This window comes from Dermacentor albipictus, chromosome 5 (assembly GCF_038994185.2).
Source record: "Dermacentor albipictus isolate Rhodes 1998 colony chromosome 5, USDA_Dalb.pri_finalv2, whole genome shotgun sequence".
Taxonomy (NCBI): Eukaryota; Metazoa; Arthropoda; class Arachnida; order Ixodida; family Ixodidae; genus Dermacentor; species Dermacentor albipictus.
The window spans coordinates 140758893-140781120 of record NC_091825.1 but is presented as its reverse complement, the minus strand read 5'-3'; the positions used below and the strand labels follow the sequence as shown (position 1 = coordinate 140781120).

General features: G+C 50.6%; 1 protein-coding gene across 2 annotated transcripts in view; it reads left to right on the top strand.

Moving 5' to 3' along the window:
• LOC135908357 (uncharacterized) overlaps positions 1–22228 on the top strand; it is a 79836-nt gene that overhangs the window by 25250 nt on the left and 32358 nt on the right. For both annotated transcript variants that reach the window (XM_065440120.1, XM_065440119.2), the window contains exons 2-3: positions 6961–7032; positions 19659–20069. In XM_065440120.1, the coding sequence (XP_065296192.1) occupies positions 6961–7032; positions 19659–20069 (483 nt within the window). The remainder of the gene's footprint in view (positions 1–6960; positions 7033–19658; positions 20070–22228) is intronic.

Here is a 22228-nt window from a genome sequence, read left to right as displayed (position 1 = left end):
GAGAGGGAAGAGGGAAATTGGAGAGAGAAGGCAGAGATGTTAAGTAGTAAAGTGTCTGGTCGGCTACCCGACGCTGAAAGAAAGGAGCAGATGAATAGAAAGATGAAAGAGCGAAATAGAGAGAGGGGGATGGAAATACAGCCTCTGCGCACATGAATAATCAACATAGTCATTACAAATTATTGCATCTATAACGCAATATTTCGTAGAAACCAATCGATTTGCAAAGTAACAAAACCGTTTGACGCGAGAAGGACGAAATCCAGGCAAATCCGTGTACTACTAATTGTATCCAAGCTGCAGCTGAATCGCCATAGCTGGCAGTTCCCGTAGACACTAGCGCCAGATTCCCTTGTTGTGGTTTTTATGGGAAACTTTACGGTATTGACAGTCGCAACAGAGTCCCCGAAATATGGCTGAAATACCCACCCCAGAAGGTTTGCTGTCATCGAGGGTTGCCCCCGGACAATGCGGCATCCATGAGATCAGAAGGCACCGCGAGCCCACTAGAAAAGTTGGCACTGAGAAAAGGCACTGCTGTCGCGAAGTGCGGCTTGCCTTGCACGCCCTTGCTCGCACAGCAAACGGCCGAGGGCTCGTGATGCAACGCCGGAACTATATAGATTAAGTGTGCACAGGATTTCCCAATCGCTCGGTCGCAGCGGGAGCTCGCATCCTGTACGCTGCTAAGAACGGATGCCAGTATTGTCTTGTTCGACATCGCTGTTATCCCACGCAGCTTTAGTGAAGCATAGCGTGTGTCGTTAATTATTAAAGCTGTAAGAGGCTGACAACGGCCATCAAACACGCACAAAAGAGAACGCGCACACCTGGGCACAGAGAAGTATTTGTTCCCATGCTTCCAGCTTTGGGAGGTCGTGGCGCGCACGATATTTAGAAGGTCGAGCTCCGGTGCGTCCACGTACCTGCACCATCGCGTCCGTATAGCAGTGTTCTCAGCTCAGTGCTGCTCATTAGCAACTTCCAATTCTCACGCTGGCTTTGGCGCTTTTGGTTGTGGTCACTGATCCTCGCGCTTCTTCTGCAAGAGAAGACGTCACCTGGCTGGCTCATTCTCGCATAAATTACACACTCGAGACCCTTGAATACGTATTCCCCGATGCATTGTCCTTACCATTTGTTTTTGGAGATTTATGCCCATTACAGATGTAGTGCTGCTGCTGTTGCAGTCTGCCATGGTTATCTTGTTCGTCTATATCGCGTACGTCTTGCTCTGTTGTTCGTCTTTCTGTTCGTCCTCGCTGCGTCCGACGTTATTTACGACGCATTCGGAATGCTCAGCGGGAAGTTTAGAAGGCCGGCCAGGCATGGGATAGGTGTCGACTAGAATTAAACGCGCGAAGGTTGGATCACGTGAACTCTTCAATATAGTTAAGTTGCTTCCTGAGCGTTGTGTTTATCTGAACGCACGACAATGATTCACACACATATTGGAAACAGCTGCAAAGAACGCGTGTGATGTGCTGATTTGATTATTTTGCGACCTCAGTCTTAGACGTGTAAAACACAAGCACGAAAAACGTGCGCTTCACTGCCGAGATTGCTGGAATCAATGTCACAACACGTTACGGGACATTGCACAAAAGTGAGTCACTGGACCGCCGACAAAACACGTCCACCGAGTCCCCATAAAGTTCATCGCTTACACAACGCGACCCGAAGGGAAAGAAACACAAACACAGGCTTGCGACATCTGCGCGCAAATTTGTATTCTCAGCACGTGCGCCCACGTGGTCGTGCCGGTCGAACAACTTCTTTGCATTTGTCTTTTCTTTTTGTCTTCGCCAGTCGTTTGAAAGGTCTGGCAAAGGTCAACGAGTGATACTCCCCCACAACCAGAGAAAACGGCGCACTGCGCCTTACGCACGCGAACGGCCCGTTAAAGGCCGCACGGCGCGGCATTGACGGCGACCCTGGTGATGATGGTCGTGGTAGGGATGGCGCTTTGGGTTCACCCGTTGCCCGGGTCACGGCTCCAATGGTCCCTTCTCATCCGAGGAGAAAGCACGCGCGTGTACAAGAACGCTGCGCATACGCGTCGTAAGCGGGCCTCCCAAAGTTATGTCGGAAGTGTGGCAGCAATGGGAGCCCCGCGGTCTTCAGGACGACTTGTTACACGCGAAAGAGCGCGGCCCTTTCGTTCTCCCGGCGGCCTCGTCCGCAGCCGTTTCTCGGGTGCTTCCGGACAAATTACGACGGAAAGCCGCCGGTTGCTGCCTGTTTATTAGTGTGTGTCGGCTCTGCAATTTTCTACGGTGCCGTAGAATATATGAAAGAGTCTGGTTCTTTTTTATTACTTTCGCGAATGAGGGGGCGCCTGTTGTTATATCAGCAGCCAAGCACCTGATGTATAGTCATTGGCGAAAGCATACGGGCCACTGCGCACGGGGCTATAATTCTACCGCTGTCCCTTGTCGGACCATTGCGACACTCGTTGCACATTAAGTAAGTCCTATAGAGAACGATTAAGAGAAACAATAAACTTTATTTACACCTGATATACGTTCTCAAAACTGGACTAAGCACCGTCCATTCTGAAATATACATTCAAGCAATTTGAGGGATATGATTTCATGTTTCTGTAGGGCTGGTAAGGTTGAAACCACAGAGAGCGAAAGCGGTTCACCGTATCTGTTATCAATGACACGCTCGGACGAAGTGTTTGCCCGCATGGCTTTGCATGCCTAGATCCTACTGTAGCTATAGCAATACATTTTGAACTGCGCAAACTGACAAGCACAGTGAGATCATGAAACAAGGAAAGGCGCAGACTTGTAACTTTTATGGACAGTCTGCACTTGTCCATAAAACAAGGACACTCTGCGCCTGTCCTTGTTCCATGCTCTCTCTGTGGTCGTCAGTTCGCGCAGTTAAAAATGTTTGCTAAGATGCACCAACTCGTCCAACAACAAGTTCTTCTGTAGCTATACGAACCTGCTCATCTTCCTCGAAGTTTCTCTACTCACTGTCATTTAGGGAGGACGTGGCCTCGGAATACTTCAAGTCTGTTACTTGTATGGGTAATGCAGTATACTTTTTTTTGTCTTGCGCTGGGGGCCATAAGTAAGCTGGTAACATGTGCGAAGACTTTACTATATCGCGTGACGGATATGAGAAACTATAGGGGCGACAAAAGTGCGGCTCGCGATCCTTCTACAGTTGTCCGCGGGTAAGCGTTAATTCAGTTCTTAATGCGTCCCTTGTCGAGCGGCGATTTCGTATTGCAGCATCGAACACATAGTATTTCGTTAGGTGGAACTGAATTCAACGGTTCTTGTAAACTTAAATACCTCAGATTATTGAAAGCGTATTAGGAGAGATTATAGACATTCAAGACTGCGTTAAAGGTATACTTGATAAGGCTGGTACTAGTTGATCCCAGTATAACATTGAAATCGGCGCTTTCTTGTCGTTTCAACAATGCCACTCAGTTTAGAGCTAATTTGAATTCGGTTATGTGTCTGCCATTGCTATAGAGTGTGTGGACAAGGCCACTGCCCACTACGGAGCATTGGAAAACGGGAGGCGCACTTGCGAATTCCCCAGCACTTCCTAGAGCGGAGAGGGTCGGTACAGCCTGCATGTCTCGATGTATTGCACGTTCTGTGCACCTGTTAGGAATTTAGTGGGAGTGGACCGTCGAGTGTATATGATTGTTCTGTGCCCGTAGCACACGTGGACACAAAGTTTGACGTATAGGCACTTACAAGAAATATGCAAAGTTAAAATCTTGAAATTTGAAGAAGCGAACTGCGCGGATGTTTTGTCGCACTGTACTTTGCCCGCGAGAATAAAAGGAGACGTGTTAGCGAAAATGTCGAAGACACAGCCGTGTAACTGCAATGCTTTTGTTACCCGCCATGCATCTGACAGAATCGTCTATAGTGTCGTCACAAGTTTTTTCGGGGTGTCTTCCAGAAAGTTAGTGTATCTGTCACAGTCATAGTACCGCAGGGCATGCGACAGCTTTACAGTAATCTGCGCGAACTAGGTCTTAACCGATCGTACTTTATAACAATCACTAGTTAACACGACAATCTCATCGTCTTCCGCATGTTGGCGTATTTCTAATCTGTTTTGTTTCCTGCCTCTGCTCATAGCGCAAACATAAAAAAGCAATAACAAGAAAACCTCAGCGGCAGAGCCCGCAGCGATCACTGGAAATACTAAGCGAGCAATCGAGCATGCAAGCAATCCGCCAAGCAGCGTCTCCGGCTTTCCGCTATAGCAGCGAAGGGTGGCCACGTGCCACGAATCTCGTATTTCCTGCACGCAACGAGCCTCCATTGCGGCACGCTTTGTGGAGCCGCCGCTACTGCCGTAACAAAGAAGGAAAAAAAAAGTGCGCGCTGGACCCTTGAGCGAAGAGCAGGCAGGAATGGAGCGCGACAAATGGCTTCGCCTTGGGACCGTCATTTTTCCGCAGCTTTGCCAGTCGGAGTCTTCCTTATGCATGTTTTTCTTGGGCCTCTTTCTGCTGAAGAAACTTGCGAGTGCTTTCGAATAGCTAATTCGATTGGAATGGCGAGTCCGGGGGTGCCCCCGGTCCTGGACGCGCGTGGCAGATGCAGTGCTTTCACCACTACTAAAGCGTGAAACTGAAAGTCGCGCAGATGTTGTTGCTAACGTCGAAAGCGTGCAAAACCAAGTAATTCAGAGATGCAACCTCCTTTCGCATTCGTTCAGCCTTTGTCAAGGTTAAGTGAAGTGGCGGAAACACGCTGCGACGCGTAAAGTGCATGTGCTGTGTTTTCGGTGGTTGATGGGGCGGCGCGTTTTTTAAGCCCTGAAAATGAAAACCCTTATATCGACATTCTTATTGAGTAACATGAGGCCGAATGTCTATTGAGATTCACAAGTGCCTGCTTTTATGAACCGCAATGGCGCACTGGCTGCTAGACGAATAGACTCTGGAGCGTAACGCCGTTGTAGATGCTTCTGGGTTATAAAGTTGCACTTCTTTTTCCACACAGAGCAGAGAACAATGTGGTTGTAGCGTATAAAGTGAGGGGAAGTCAACTTAATTCAAAACATGAGCATACGGTACATCTCTTTAGAAAGTGGGCCAGAAGGCACACTGCCTGACGGAGGCCTTCAGTATGTTTCTGGCTCACTTTAGATGTTATTAATCTCATACATCTCCTTGCTCTCACGTTGTTGATTCCAGTTTAAGAATCTACATCTTCCAACTGGAAGCTAATTCAAGCCATAGCCGTGCGTTCTATCTCGTCGGGCCGTTTTCCACCTCTCAGCGGGCGACAGCTCGCGCGAAACATCTGTTCGCTTCATTATCTGCTCGCGCTAATTCCTTCCTTGTAATGACTCCCTTAACCGCCCACGTCTCTCTACCAGGTCTCGTTGCTCGCTGGCGCGTTGCGTCGATGCGAGAGCGATGCGGTCATCTCTCAACATTTCTCCTCGGCACCGCAAACCGGCCCGAACGCGCGTGCCAGTCTAAATTTGTCGGCGCGCGCTTCGAGGCAATCGCGTCGCTGTCCAGGCACTCGGGCGACGCGATGCGCTGCCGCGCCCTGCGCTGGATGAACGACGGGGTGGCCGAGGTGAAAGATTGACGCGGATTTGTGTGCGCAGGCTCGTCGAAGAAGGAGTGCCGCGTACGCTTGCCCGTCACACACACACCACCGCAGCGCACTCTGCGTGTTTGCCCGCGCTCTTTACGGCGTGTCAAGAGCCGCTTCAAAACCGCGCCTTCATGACGTCGGCGGAAGCCCTGCTAGATTTAGCGACTAGCTCTTAGTTCTGTACCGCCGTCTGTGGGCGGAGGTGGCTGTGTACCTATAAGGCTGCGCTTTCGAGGGGGTAAACGGCGTTCACATGAGTTATTGGCTATAATAAAACTAGAACTTCACATGGAATGGCAAACTTGTTCCTCAGTGCACTTGCTGCTCTTATTTTCCGCTTATATTTGAAATGCGCTACGTAGCTTAACATAAGTGCTAGCCCTTCGTTTTGTAGGCATTTGTGTGTACACGATGGGTTACAGTTGAGATGTTGAAAACGCCGATAGGACTGCCGCACCGGTTTTATTGTCCTGATTGTTCCATGAATTTTCGAGATATACCTGATACTGTACACCTCTTTTCGTGCGTGTAGATCTTATGCCGGAATTCAAATAGCTTTTATATGAGCTGATATTAAATTACCGTTCTTGACTATTCGCCATTCGTATCACTGTTTAAAATGCTTATGACGTCAGGCCTACCCGTAGGTTATACCTATACGGGGTTGGAGCCGTTGCTAGTGCCATATGTACGCCGGCTGTGTCAAGTCATGGGTCCCTTCCCATTTATCGCCTTTTGTATGGCTTGTTCTGTCGACAAACAAGAATAAGTCAAGCAGATTCGCAATACTATCGTGGTATGTGCAGGACAAGCACAATCTGTAATCGTAGCACAATCTGTAATCACTGCCAAGACAGAAGTCTTGGCAGTGACGAATTATGATAGTAATTATGATAGTAACGTCTTGTGGCAATGGCTCGTGGTACTGTATTATTCTAGTACGATTACTAACATGAAAAATAATTAGGACATCGTTTTTACTTCGTTACAAGAAGTAAGACTTTGGTTTCATTGATTCAGATGTCGACCCTAGTGTAACCTAAGTCCTACATAAACTACCACGTGAAGGCGACGTTTCATCAGTGAACGTTGTAAGTCTTCGTACAAAAATTTCTGATGGCTCGCCTTCAAAATACCACTTTTTGTAGGCGAGTACAAGGTCAATATTTATCTCTTTCTTGCATTGTTGATGCATAAGGGTAAACTGCGCGCCTGCTATTGCCCACTTTACATGTGAGCAGAGACGGTGTGCTCATTTAAAGACTTCGCACGATTGCAACAGTTTTCCATGACGCGCCTGCGAGAAGTCAAATGTTATCGTTTACACATTCGCGAATTTTCTGTTTCGCCTTCGCAGGTGGTTCGGCTGCACCAGCTTCTCATTGCAGCAGCACTGCTATCGACAGGGTTCTCAGAGACCGTTACGCAGGTGAGTTCACGTCGCTGCAATTTTGACGTACACTGATTACTGGAGTCGACGGTTTCGTGAAACTTCGTCTGCGCTGGTAGAATATTGAAGAAATCAAGACAGAAACCAAGACGAAGAAATTATTAAAATACTTGACGAGACATGTAAGGACAGGGTACGCGTGTTCGCAACAAAAAGAAGTTTGTATCGGGGCCTTTTTTCAGTCGCTATATGTATCCAGACAACTGCGCAAGTGTTTAATAGATATAACGCAAATCTCAACCCGATCTACGCACGCACCATATGTGATGTGCTCAACCGAATATAATCTCGCGCCCACCCTGTTTACCCTTATTTGTGAAAAAGGTCTCCGTGTCAGGGCGGAAACCTCAAGTTTTTAATAATTTCTTCACCTTGGTCGCCGTCTGTTTTGTTGATATATACATTCGCTGCACCAATGCGGCACTGTAACTCAACCTAATACGAGATGTTCAAAGTGCAGCCAATCGGAACTTGTTGGATGAACTTTCTTTTACCTGTGCAAAGCAGGAATGTTCTACGAAACCGAGTTTGGACGTATACGTAACATCGCGATGCAGTGCTCCAAGTTCACTTAAGTTATTCTGGGATGTTGGCTGAGAAAGGTGCAAAGATAACATTCGCCATAGAGACAGCTAAAGCACGGCAAACGACGGTTGAAAAAAAGTCACGGGGCGATTATCGCAGCGATAAGTGATTGCTGAAAATAAAGTTGTCCCATATCCTAGTACACTGGCGCCTTCGTCACCCGGACGGACGTGCATTTAGCAAAGGCTAATTTGTTTAAGGTAATTAATTTTGCCATCCTCATCCTGAAGAGTTCGGGTGTTTATCCCTACTCCTTGTATGTATTCGCATTTAGAAACCCGCCTTATATTTTTTTCTTTTACAGTATTCTGTTCTCTGTGTACGCGCTTATGTTGTGGGGAAAAATAGAATGCGTCACTTGAACAAGATGTAAGGGTCTGACGCAATTTTGCGAAACCAACATACAAATCGACAACAGTGCGGAGATATCCCACAGGCATTACATGCTTTCTTTTTTTTTTACTATGACTAGACCAGCCAACGCAACTTTTTCTTATTCTCTCAGAAGAGATATCCGAGAAAAAGCTTTTCAGATACTCGAGGATCTCAGGTCCAGAAATTTTAGACCTTGCTGGCTATGTCACCTCAATTACCACTGCAACCACGTGACACCAGCTTGCGTCACTTTCGAAACTTGATGTGGCTCGGTTGTCGAAACTTATTTTTTAAAAGCCGCATATACGCTTAAGGCGCAGTCGTGCCTCCGGCCGCTGAGGACGTGCCGGAACGAACGTGGCATCACGCGAGGGCTCAATTAAGGGGTGTTAGGGGAAGAGGAGGAGGGCGATGTACGCAGCCTAAGCGGCAATTCCGCGCTGTTTACCTCCGTGCCATCACGGCGAACGGCATTCGATACACGAGCCGTGCCGGCCACTCACCCGTCCGTGAGTGGCACGCTCCGCAGGCGTTCTTCACTCCCACGAGGTGTCTTTCTTCTTTCTTTTCCTTTTCTTGCCTTTTTTTTTTGTACTTCTACCTTCGTGATCAGCGAAATCTGCGTATACGTACAGGCGTCTGACGCGCTGCAGCGCGTCATTTAGTTCTCTGTGAGTGAGTCACAGCTCCGCGCGAACGTGCAGAAATGCTTCTCCACTACTGCAGCTGGCCTAAAGATATAGTCGGTGAAAGACGCCGCCGGGGAAATTACCTGTCTGAACGGCCGAGACATGGCGAAACCAACTACAGAACAAGTGTTTCGCAGCTGTAATAGTCCATCAGAGCGTGAGTTACGAATGGAGAAGTCGTCAGAAAAGCGAGCTTCAGTTCCCCTGACCGGCTGTTTTCCCTTTAAAAGGCAAAAGAGCGCCCGTATGTTCGCATGCGATAAAGACGTTAGAGTGGAAATGTCGTGAAAACAAAAAGTCTGGTAGATGTTGCTCGTATGTGGCGAAGGAAGGATGGCCGCCTCGCTGATAATGGGGCGCGTGTACGTCAACGCAGTGATTTGCGTTCGTATCGTTACGCATGCAATACGCTATGCGAATTGCGGAGCGCCAGAAGCAATTTTGTTGCAAGCCTGGCGTTGTTACGACATCCAACCGGTGCCAGCAGTGTTACGAACTTGCACCGCTGCACCACGATTACGGCTTTGTGGTCCCGTAGCGCTCGTCACCCGTTTCGTGACAGAGCGTTGGTAGCGAAGACTCCGAGCCTGGCGTCGATGAGAATAACAAAAGGGACTTTATACATTATATACAGGTTATCATACAGGACATGAACGGGTCGGCACTGGGGCCGAGTGCTCACAACAAACGCGACTGTTCTCGCACGACGACGTCCGGCGAAAACGCGTGACACATCTCACCCCAGTCGGGAGCGACACTGTCTCCCGGTGGGTCGGCGGATCCTGTTTTCGAGGCGGCCTCCTCGCCGCTTTATAATCCCCGAGAACCATTGTCACTCAAACGGCCCAATACAAAGTCAGCACACGACGGTCGTCCGAGGGGTCCAACCAGCGACCGCGCTGGCCACCCGGTTCAAAGTTCGCGCGCGCGGTGACCTCCAGGCAAAGGGAGGTGCGGCGCCGGGCTGTCTGGCACACGCGGACACGTCCGAACACGCTGCTCGCCGAGGCTTCTCCCGCAGGACACCGCTGCCTGACGGCTCAGCATCTTGCCTTTTCAAGGGAGAATTTGGGCGCTCGCAGGATAGATTCTGCATCTTGCAGATTCGGAATCCGGGCTTGTGGTAATGGCACAACAGCATCCCCGCCCTCAGATAAGGCGCCGGGAAGACGAGCTGCCTCCACGTGGCTCGGATGCCGGGCGCGCACGTTCGTCAGGCTCGTCCAAGTTCACGTCCAGTGTCGGGACGCCAGGTAACTTCACGTGCCCAGGTCCGACTCGCCAGGACAGGAGCTCTGCTCACCGCGTCGTCGCCAAGGCACCTTGACCAGCTCCGCTCGGGTCGTTCCTAAGACCTTGCTTCTCGCCACTGGTCCCGCTTGGTCGTTCTGCAGCTTGCAAAACCGACCGGCAAAAGGCAACACCCAACACGAACAAGTGCCCTCTGTCTCCCGTCAAACACCAGACAAGGCCATAATTCAAATCATTCTAACTAAATTGCTATCCCTCTTTTTGCTCCCGCTGCAACAAGAGGCAGGTGTACGATCTGGTACACAAGGATCAAACAACCAGTTTTCAAATCAACAACACACCAAAATAGAAACAATTATTAATCAGCAATAATAATTACAAATAGAATGGTCCCCTTGAAATCACTTGGACCGAAAACATACTTCTGAGGAAGCAAATGAGGTCATTCATTTTTCCCGGCGATATTTTCGCGGAATCCGAAGCTGCTTATATTTGCGACCCTGCTTATCCGTGTAGCGGCGGTACAATAAGCCAGATTCCTTGCCAAATGAAACCCCTTTTTTTTTCACTCCCCGTTTGATGCTCTTCCTCAGATCGGCTAGTGAACAATCTTCCTGTTGCTCGCGAATCAGACTTTCTCTTTCAACTGCAGCCTGCTCCTGCCGGCTGGCGGAAACCGGAGCGAGTGTGGAGCCCGCGTCGCCTAATTGCGGCGTCGAGTCTATATCGCGGCTAGCACTGCACGCGTCACTCCCACTCACTTCCAGGACCCGCTCGTCTAGGCCAGCCTCCGAGCTCTGCCTCTCCCGTGACTGCTCGCAACTCAAGTTACCTTGATCGGTCCGGGTGCCGCACCGCCTTTCGCTCACCGACGCAAAGTCAAGTTCTCTCGACAGCGGGCGCGCTTTGGATCGCGTGAGCGCCATGTACGCCACGTCGGCAAAGAATGACTTGCCCTGATCCCTCAGCAGCTGCTCCGAGTTATTTGAGAAGAGGTAGGAAAATTGCTCCGGGAGGGCGGCTGACACAGCGGCTTCGGTGTTAAGTTTCCCAAACTCTCCTTCAATGATAACCGTTTCGATCGGTAAACAGACACTCTCCTTCTCGGCCACTTGCCGTATCCTAACGCACTCTCCAGTAAAATCACTCGAGGAGACGAAAGACGGGTGAACAACGTCCATAGTTGCTGCAGAGTCCCGCAGTGCTCGGCACTTCTTGCCGTTTACCTTAATTTCCTGCACATAGGGCTCCAATAGACGTATGTTCTTGTGAGTTTCCTGTATCGTTGCAAAAGCAATTCTCTCTGGGCAGCTTGCAGCGATGTGCCCTTGCTTTTTGCAATTGTAGCAGGTTAACGGTTTCCGTTTTTCGAAAGAACGCGTCGTATCGTTTCGCTGTTTCGGACCATCGTCATCATTTTGAGATGCATTCTGTCCTTCCCTTACAGTTTCTTTGGGAAGGGACTCGTCGTCCCGAAACTCGCGACGCGTGATTTCCTTCCGTTCGTCGGGCTTCCCGTAAAACCCATCTCTTTTATCTGCTTTTTCTACACGCACTGCCTTGCTGTGTAAGCTGCGGCGGGTGTAATACTCTTCCGCTAACTCTGCTGCCTTGTTTAGCTTAACCTCCTTTAGCCTATCTTGCAGCCAGAGCCGGACATCCTCATCAATGCAACGGTAGAACTGCTCCAACGCGATGCATTCGACAATTTTGTCGCGGTCGTCGTAAACCTCTTCGCCCTTCAGCCATTCCACCAAGTCGGCTTTTAGACGAAACGCGAAGTCAACATTCGACTCCTTGCCCGTTTTTGCATACCGGAACCTCTGCCGGAAAGCTTCGGGCGACAATTTGTACTTCCGCAGTAGCGCTTCCTTCACATCACTGTAGCTCTCAAACGCCTCTTTCGATAAGCAAGTTATTACGTCTGATGCCTCCCCAGGAAGCAAGGCTAACAGATTCTGTGCCCAAAGGGATCGCTCAATGCTATTCCGTTCACACACGTGCTCAAATTTCACGAGGTATTTGGCCATATCCTCTCCGACGACAAAGGGTGGAAGTTGATCGCGTATTCTTGGAACATTAGAAGTGAGACTAGGCGCTGGCGAGCTATTTCGGGTCTCCAACTCTTTCATTTTAAGCTCGTGCTCACGAATCTCTCTCCTTTCCTCCTTTTCCTCTTCGCGACGTTCCTGTTCTCTCCTTTCCTCCCTTTCCCGACGTTCATGTTCTCTCCTTTCCTCCCTTTCCCGACGTTCATTGATACCCGCCAAGGCCTCTGCGGCTTCCTCAGCCGTTACGTCCCCAGTCCTCATGACCTCAAGGATCGCATTCTTTCTTTTGGTTGAGCCCAACTCAATGCCCAACTCCTCACAAATTTCGAGAAGTTCCTTCACATTGTACTTCTCCATCGTTCACACTGTCCTCCTGCTGTTTACCCTTTTTGAATATACCTGCCGTACGCTACTATAACACTACTAGTAAGACATATGCAAGTATATCACACACTGCCCTGTTTACCCGCTCAGCATCCCCTGGTTTTCAAAACACTCTTACTAGGCTTGAAACACACAAGGTTATCACAATGCAACGCCAAATCCTTCCCTAAGCTACTATAACCTGTGTTATAGAAAGTCTGGTGTTTGAGGTAAACTTCAGGCACTCACCGCGCCGAGGTAGCTGATGCCGGTCAATCCCGTAGCTGCCATCCAGTGTTACGACATCCAACCGGTGCCAGCAGTGTTACGAACTTGCACCGCTGCACCACGATTACGGCTTTGTGGTCCCGTAGCGCTCGTCACCCGTTTCGTGACAGAGCGTTGGTAGCGAAGACTCCGAGCCTGGCGTCGAGGAGAATAACAAAAGGGACTTTATACATTATATACAGGTTATCATACAGGACATGAACGGGTCGGCACTGGGGCCGAGTGCTCACAACAAACGCGACTGTTCTCGCACGACGACGTCCGGCGAAAACGCGTGACACATCTCACCCCAGTCGGGAGCGACACTGTCTCCCGGTGGGTCGGCGGATCCTGTTTTCGAGGCGGCCTCCTCGCCGCTTTATAATCCCCGAGAACCATTGTCACTCAACGGCCCAATACAAAGTCAGCACACGACGGTCGTCCGAGGGGTCCAACCAGCGACCGCGCTGGCCACCCGGTTCAAAGTTCGCGCGCGCGGTGACCTCCAGGCAAAGGGAGGTGCGGCGCCGGGCTGTCTGGCACACGCGGACACGTCCGAACACGCTGCTCGCCGAGGCTTCTCCCGCAGGACACCGCTGCCTGACGGCTCAGCATCTTGCCTTTTCAAGGGAGAATTTGGGCGCTCGCAGGATAGATTCTGCATCTTGCAGATTCGGAATCCGGGCTTGTGGTAATGGCACAACAGCGTGCTACGAGGAAGACAGCGAATATATATTACACCTAATGTCCAATGAGCGTGCAACCGCCACTGCTTCAATGGATCGGTGCCGTGACTTGTTTATTTCTGTAAGCTTCTTCGATGGGGAGAGCCATACATGCACTTACAAGAATGCCTTGAAATGTATGGATACACGATTGCGCAAAATTTCGCCTCAGTCAGCGATGATAATTATTCCATCAGCTGCGTATGTGTGTTATTAACCCACAGCGCCAGAATCTCAGACGAGCGCCGATGGAATCGGTCCACTCGTCTATTTAAACAGAGTTCTGAAACCTCGCAGAGTGCTTCGGTAGCATGCATGACGTTGTCTACAGCGTACATTCCTAATTGATATTCGCTTCATTGTTCATTTAACCTGCAGATTACAATCTATAGACTCTTCGCTGAAGCGTCAGCAGTCAAGAACTCAGCTACGGTGGTCGTACTGCGAAGGGCGTTTGGATTCGAGTGAGAACGACGAAGACTCGCTGCCACAGAGAGGAGTGGCCTCTCGATTTTTCAGTGCCGAAGCTTCGCGGGGCGCGATTGTTCATTGATGTGCGGCTAATGGAACGAGCCATGGTTATTGCTCTCGGCCTGCTTGCTAGGTAGCATGGAAGCCTTCGTGCTCCGGTCCTTCGATTACGGAACTGGGATACCGCCTTCTCTCGTGGCGTCAGCTTCAGAGGTGCTTCTTCTAACCGCAGTGTGCGTGTGTGCGAGCGCTTCCACCGTGCAATCTACTTGGAACAATCGTCTTCCCACGGGAAGTGCGCGCTTTGCCACAACGGGGCGCTCGCATCGCAAAAAAAGAAAAGAAAAGAAAAACTCGTCCTCCAAGGTAACGTCGTGAGCTTCCCGGCTCTGTGTTCTGTGTACCACGGCACGCGGCAGGTCAATGTCGTCGCTCCGCCACACCATCGAGAGTCGACTGAGGAGGGAGAGAGGATGAGGGGGAGGGGGAGGGAGAGATGTGTAGGGCGGGCTCTCGAAGTTTGCCGTGTAGCGCGTCCCAGTTATTAGAGGCTGGTCCACGGCGTCCATGCCTTCAACGTCGGCAAGGGTTCATATATACGTCCATGCACGACGCGCATACTTATCGGAGAGGACGGGTCGAACGAACCCGCACTCATCTACCTATTCGTGCCGTGCCCCCGCGATCGGGTCAACCTCTGTGAAGCGTTTAGCTTTTGAGGCGCTTGTTCTGGGGAGGGGAAAAAAATCAATCGAGCAAGCTGTTTTCCCTTCCGGTTCACTGACTGAGCAAGGCGGTACATTGTGCCGTAGTGGGACGCAACGGACTAAACGCTCGTCGGTGGTGTCGAAAGCGAAATTCGACGCTGGACAGCGGAGCGAATCATGAAGTGTAGGGCGGACAAGTACGAAAAATATGGCGTCTGCGATGAGCTGCGAGCGCTTTCACACGCCCTGATGTGTGCAGCACCCATTCGCGTGTATATGCGCTCTCGCCTCGGGGTCCCTTTGCGTAAGAGGTGAAATTACCGTTTGACATCTTTCTTCAATTGCAGTTCGGCGTCTGCCGCATATCCACCGAGCGTTGCCTCTGGATAAGTGGCTCTTATAGAAGCATTCGGCTTCCGAGGTCATCACGGTGGTAAACACTCGGCAGGCCGATATCAGGGCTGACGAGGTAGCGAAAGTTTCTTGTGAGAACGCCGCGGCTTGTGGCTCCGGTACATCTCTGTTCTCAATTCGCTCTCCAATAATCAAAACGACAGAGAGCCCAAATTACAATATGCAGCGTCGGCTTAATGAGCTTACAGCGTCCTATAGTGCTGTTGGCAAAGTCTACTGTTCGCTCATTACTAACATGGAAGAGGCAGAAAGAACGAGAGAGAGAGATAGAGATAAGAGAGAGAGAAAAGCAACAAGGTTGGACAAAGCGTTACTCAGCATTTATTGCTTCGTATGCTTTTTCCAATTCCTGGTTGGCTGGCCGTGTACAGCATTTGTCAGAACAAAAGAAGACATTGCGCGCACAATCGCACACCTCACTTTGTCACGACCAGTCGGCTAGCTGCCACTGCATATGAACTGCTGTAAAACTCTGCGGAGGGAGGCGAACTCTCATCCTCGCCTCCCACGGTTTTCTATGGCGAGGAGTTAGACACGCGCAGAATGATGCAGCCGAGAACTGTATTCTCTCCCGAGCACTCTCGGTGGTACTTTATTTTCTCACGCGACGCAGTGTTTAGCAGTTCGTCTGTCTGGAACGACGGGACCACCGTCAATGTACTCAAGAGCCCACAGCCCAAAACAAAACAAAACAACTTTGATGAGAGATTTGCCAGTCCATTCGTCACACCCAGTTCCGCTTGCTTTAGCCATTCACCGCACAGAGAAAGTGATGTCCCCGAAACAGACCGAGAGAGAATATGGCGCAGGACTCGGCACTTGCACGTTCCTCGAAGTTTCGTTTTCTTCTCGACATAGGGGGGGGGGGGGGGGGCGGCAGTATGCATAAACAACGCCAAACTCAGTGTCGCGCGCTTCCGTCTCGGGGCGCCGCGTGCGACCTCACCGAGAAGCCAGCCTTATTTACGGTAGCTCGTTTCGCGTGCCTCAGACCCGTCGCTGCCTTCCGCTTCGAAGGCTTCGCGGGCGCCGAGCCCTTGCTCCTGGTTCCACGTAGGAAGGACGAGCACCCGGCGGTGGCATCCAGCGGCCCGGTTCCCGCGCGTCCCGCTTCCGCGCGGCCATACATGCATTCAGTATACGTACTATACGCTCGCGCTGGGGCTAATTCACGGCGGCGGCCGTTCCCGTTCCACGTTCGGCGCGTATAGTCGGCGTGAGAGCCACTTTTCTGGTGCTCTCACGTTTTCCTTCCTCTTTTTTTTTTCTTCCTTCCTACCTCCGTTCGCCCTGTACTCGCGTTCGGCTTCCCTGCGCGGCTCGGTCGAGGTCGCGAGACGGCGTCGCCTGGGTCAAAGCAGGTGCCGGCGCAAAAACACTTTCTTCTTGTTCGTGCTCTGCGCGCACTTCCCACGTCTTCTCCGGGTCTATGTATGCGCGTGTTTGTGTACGTACACGTTGTCCCGTTTGCTCCGAACGTCTTTCTTTCTTTCTTTCTTTCTTTCTTTCTTTCTTTCTTTCTTTCTTTCTTTCTTTCTTTCTTTCTTTCTTTCTTTCTTTTCTGTACCGCGCCGCCCTCTGACTCGGGCGCCGCGTTCGGCGCCGAACTTGGATTGATCGACATCCGCGCGAGGCGTGCGGTGACATTCAATTAATGCGGCGTGCATGGCGCGAGCACATCAGAGCTTGTGGAGACGCCGAACCCTGCATATGCAGAAAGCGTCCCGCGAGAGTGATTAATGAGGGGATGCGCTGCGGCGTCTCGGGCGCGCAGCGACAGCAGAAAGACGCCGTGCTCCCCTCTGTACTAAGTAAAATGCCGAGCAGACCTAAAAACAGTGCAGCGCGGCACGTGGTCTTTACTTTTTTTTTCCTTCTTTTTTGTCGCTTCGCGCGGGTGGTCCGGATAGCTACATAGTGGAGGCCTGCTATTTTTCTCTCGTCACCCGTTGTGACCTCGTCCTACCAATCGACCTTCTCTTGCCAGAATCAGCGTTCTTACTTGGTGGTGAAGAAAGGGTATTAGAGGACGTTGGATTCGGTTCGTCGCGCTGTGGCGCGACGCTTCGGGAAAGCTGATTCGCCTCGTGGTAAAAGACGGGCTCCTTTTGCCTACGGCGTTATTTATCAAGCCTGCGTTGCAGATACGTATAGCGCCGCGGGGGAACGAAGCCGGGAATGCGCCGCAATTAGTGCGAAATTAATCGCGGCACGCAATCTCATTCACGCGTGACAACTGCGGTCTACAGGGCTGGCTTGTTACCTTGTGTCTGCCGGGAATAGAAGGGTAGTTGAAAGCGAGAACCACTTATATACTCGTTTATTTTCGGGCGCCCGACACTAAAAGAAGCACCGAATATGCGTGTAAAACTGAGAGCGCCGCGGTAAATTGTGGCGGCGGGTGGTTTTATTCTGGAACCTTGTTTAAGTATGTTCCGGGTGCGAGATTCACGCCGAGGCAGAGACGGGGTGTCATGCCAGCATTTCCTCGGCTTTCTATCTGCGTTCTCAACGTAAAGCAGCTGTGGGTGGGCGACACATCCTTTAGGACTGTATGTGCGGATAAGCGCATATCCTTGGCCGTAAGGCGCGAGCTTTGCTTTTGCCGTTCGCAGTCGCGAGAAAGGAAAAAAAAGAAAGAAACTTACTCTTAATATTTAGGACACCCTCGGCGTCCACTACGCGTTTTATTTCTTTCGCAGTTCAGCGATGTAGACTAAAACAGGAAGGTGTCGTTAGGTTGTCCTATTCCTGGTGTAGCTATGCTCTTGTAGTTAAGTGATTGACATTTCAATGTTGCCTGCGTTTGCTTTTCTAGGCTTCAGTCGCTTGACGCGGACTTACGGGCCACAGCCTGAAACTCTTGTTTAACGGCTGAATAGCGGACATCTGTTCGTGCTTCACTTTTGCTCATGTATATAGTTCACACAAAAACAGCAAAAATTTACTGGGCTTCGGAAACGCCAACTGTCCAGTCCACAAACGAGATGTGCGCTGATATGAGCCATTCCAAATGCTTTTCCTGCACCCTTTCGTGCAAGATCGGCCGATGTAATCTGCGAGATGCGGTGCCGACGCGCGAAGCTAATGTAGGCCACGGGAGCGGAAATTACTTTGAACATGCACATTTGCGGGCAGCCGCGTAATTAGTTTGCTGCGAATGGCCGAATCTAACATCTCTAGACTGCTTTTGTTTCGTTTGTGCTTTTGTAAGCGCATTTTGATTTCATCGCTTTGAATGAGCTTTCACGGGAGAGGTAATGAACATATTTATTATGTGAATGCAGCTTTGGAGAGGCGTCCTCATTACAGAATGCCTTGAGCTCGGTCCGTGTCCCGGGCCCTCGCGATCAACCATTGCAGATTGTTGAGGTCGGAGCTATCCATCTAAGGCTCTCTCCCAATGCTCGTTAGTGTGATAAGGGTTTGGAGGTTTTAGTGGTGCCTGCCCGCAACCAGCTACTATATCTCTAAGGAAACCGGGTTCTCCGCAGAAGCGGCATTGCGGAGACAGAGATATAAAAAGAATGCAGGGATGTTAACCAGTCAAGAATCTGGGTGGCTACCCTGCGCTGGGGGAAGGGAAATGAGGAATAGAAAGAAGGGAGAGAGAGGATTGTGTAGGGGCTATGAGGTGATTTCTAGTTGGGCGGGATAATGGAAACGGCGCTGCAGGCCGGATGAGGATATGCCAAGAGAGACACGTAACCACCAGTGGTTATACACTACTGAGCTGTGCTGCAGATGTTACTCGACCTGATGTGACACGCGTTGTGCTGCTCTATACTTTAACTTGTATCCGTATTAAGTTTACTTGTGAGTCAGCGCTCGTATGTGCCAGGTTGTTCTTCGTGTCTTCTCGCATATAAACACAGCTTCCATCTAAAAAGTATCCGAAGATAACCTTGGTATACCACTTCTACGTGCAGGACAACATGCTATACTTGTTATTTCGTTTGTCGTCTGCTTGACCAATCAGATTTAAGTTCGAAACCTGCCGTTGAGCGATAAGAGAAGCAGCCGTGCAAGGCTCCGGATGATTTCAACCACTGCAATATTTTGTTTTTCTATTCACTCCAGGTTTTGCGTTCTGTCCCAGTCAAAGTGCGGCAAAACACTGGAAAAGAATCATACACACGTCCGATTGTATGAAATTCTCATGCAGATAACTGTGCGCTATTGAGCAGAACGCCAGGGCCGTTAGTCCACCAGGTGGTTGTTTTCATGGACATTGTGCTGGTTACTTGCATTCAATGTCTCTCAGAAATTTTGAAACCACACAATAAACTAGAACACCACAAACACTGGATATATGAGTGTTCAAAAGTGTGAAGTGCAATGCCCCTCGTGAGCTCTGGGGCTTTGGAGCTGATAATATTCTATAGTAGTCCCAATATAAGCTGTCACAAAAAGTTCAAGCATGAGTGCCATGGCGTCAAAACTTGAGCATGGCAAAGTATGTGCTGTGCCTGTGCGTTCACAAACTGCCTATACGTATTGAAAACGCGTTTGTTTGTTTGTTTATTTCTTTCGTTGTTTTCTTTCTTCTTCGGGTAGATTTATTTTGTTAGCTGCTGTTCGGCATTACCGGTTTCAGCGGGGTTAATTTGTCCATCACGGGCCAGGAAATAACCAGCAACATCATTGCGCGTTTCCTTGGTCGAGCGACTGAGACCCTGACGCGCGAGTTCATTTGCATCCGCGCAGCCCACCCATGAGGATCTCCGCCAGAGCATCAACTCTCCGATGCCGTACGGCTTCAAGTACGAGGCGTACGGCGACGACGGCGGCGGCCACACGCGCGAGGAGTCGGCCGACGAAAGCGGCCGCGTGGTCGGCTCGTACACCATCTTCAGCCCGGAGGGCTACCTCAGGCGCGTCTTCTACGAGGCCGACGAGAACGGGTTCCGCGCCCGCGTCGAGACCAACGAACCAGGCACCAAGACGTCCAACCCGGCCGACGTCACCATCGTGTCCACGGCCTCCGGCGGACCAGTCGGCGGCGGACCAGTCGGGGGTGGACCAGTCGGCGGTGGCGGAACGCGGGACGCACCCCTGCCCGGCGCAGCCACGACGAGGCCCGTCAAGACCACGTCACCGGCTGCCGGGGGCACGACCGTGAGTACGCTTTGGTCTCGCGTATGCGTCATGTACGTTGCGGCTGCTTGCTTGCAATTCGCCTCGGCGCGAAGGATATGCAAGCGTATGGTAAACGGATGGGCGCCGCTTTGAAAGGCGATTCGAAATGCTTCTTCGGTGCGGAGCGAGCGGCGGGAAGCCTCTGCGGCTAGCCTCGTGCGCGCGAGGGAATCGGGGTAAATCCTGGATTCTGGAAAACGAGTTCAGGGCTGAGTGGTGTATTCTGTCTACGTCCATCACGCCGCCCGTCCCTTTTCGACTTTTCCCCGAGACGACTCGTTTAAAGCCAAAGAGGTTTCGCTAGGTTCCGTCCGCCGTGACAGCACCAGTGAGATCAGCCACCGGATAGGAACGTGGGTCTTATGCTGCCAGACGCTTTCAGTGTGGCGAAACTGAGATGTATCCAAGATGTGAAAGTTAACAAGCCAAACGGGCGTCGTGATGCAAGCACGTATTCTTTATTGTAGTTGGACAGCCGCTGTCAAAGTGTATTCGTCTTAGTTTACAGTAGCTTAAGCTTGACGTTTCTTGGCGTGTTAGCTTTTCGTATAAACGTCTACAATATTTAACTTCGCGGCCTGCTTAAGGCGTCTGACAGATAACTGTTAGTGAAGGGAGACAATGTCTTCCGACACATGCAAACGTAATGTAGAACGTAAGAAGAAATGCAGTTGAACCAGAAGAGTTAGCTGTTTCTATACTACTGGAGGGTAAATGTTGAAGAGACGTGTTCACCGAACACTCGCACAAGCAATAAAGAGTTCTTAAAGCATGACAGTGCAGCGTACGCTGCACATTTTCCGAAAAAAGAAAACCCATCCTAGCAGCGTTTGTCAGCTGTAGAGCTCCCGTTTAGCTCTATCTCGCAAAATGCTTGTCGCTAAAGTGTTGTAAACACATCAGGATGATATAAGTTTGGATGCAAGGATGCAGTATCGTTCATTATGAAAGGCCGCACAACTAACAGTCTCTTATGCATAGCTGAATCACACCAAGAACGTTAACTGAACCGCATTGTAAGTTACCGGGCGATTGTTTGTTCTCTAAAAAAATGAAAGGAGTTCTAGGGATAACGAGGACTAAGCGTAGCAGCTCTATTGGCAAACAGTTCTCCAGGCATTCGTAGTTATCGGTTCGCACTTCCATTGTGGTTTGTTGTCTTATCCCATAAAAAGAATCTCCTATACTGCGACATCCTCTATCCTTGTGTTGAGCCAATGTGTTAATGCGCACATACAAGAAAACCCATCTCACGGCGATTGTAGACGGTAGACGTTAATTAAAGCAATGTAGCGGTGTACCGTATTGCCACCGCCGAAACGCGTCATGTATGAGCCGTGTACTCCAGCCGGGTTCCCCTCTCGCGCTTGCTTCTGGACACACTTCGTCATCTGGCGGCGCAACCGCAAAGTCCACACGGAGTATCCCTCATTTTGCTTGACTACCGAGGTGTGTGTGGCACCGGTGGGTGTTAACGCTGACAATAAAACCCTCACTGGCCGTGGCGCATCTAAAAAAATGGCTGTGGCTTAGGTAAGGTTAAGCCCAGGATGCGAAGCATACTAGCCTTTATTTTAGTTGTTGAACCACTGTTTAGCCTGGTGAACTGCTGTTGCTTGGCTATATTTGGTTCGGCTAGACGAAGAAACAACTCATGCATTACTTCTTCGCCTTCAAGAGTGGAACGCGACAGCGTTCCCGTCGACCCGCCAAGGGGTGTAAGACAATGGGCTACAGGGCAGCGACTACGCGCCCCGCATTGGACGCGGTGAGCGTCGAGCAAAGCAGCGTTCGGCGCGGCAACGAAATGTGCGCCTGAGCAAGAGACGCATGCCTTAGAAACAGCTCGTTTCTAAGGCAACACCGCATTCACTAGAGGCGCTTTTGTACCGCTTTGAAGCGTCGTACTCGTGGCTCAGTGGTAGCGTCTCCGTCCCACACTCCGGAGACCCTGGTTCGATTCCCACCCAGCCCGTCTTGCAAGAGTTGAGCCAAAGGCACTTCTCCTCTGTCGTGACGTCACGGTGTCACGTGATTTCATGGCGACACCGCCGCGCCTGAGGAGCTGGGTTGAGCTCTCGTAATATGCTTCGCATAAAAAAAATCATTTTCATACGGGCCATCATCATCATTTTTAC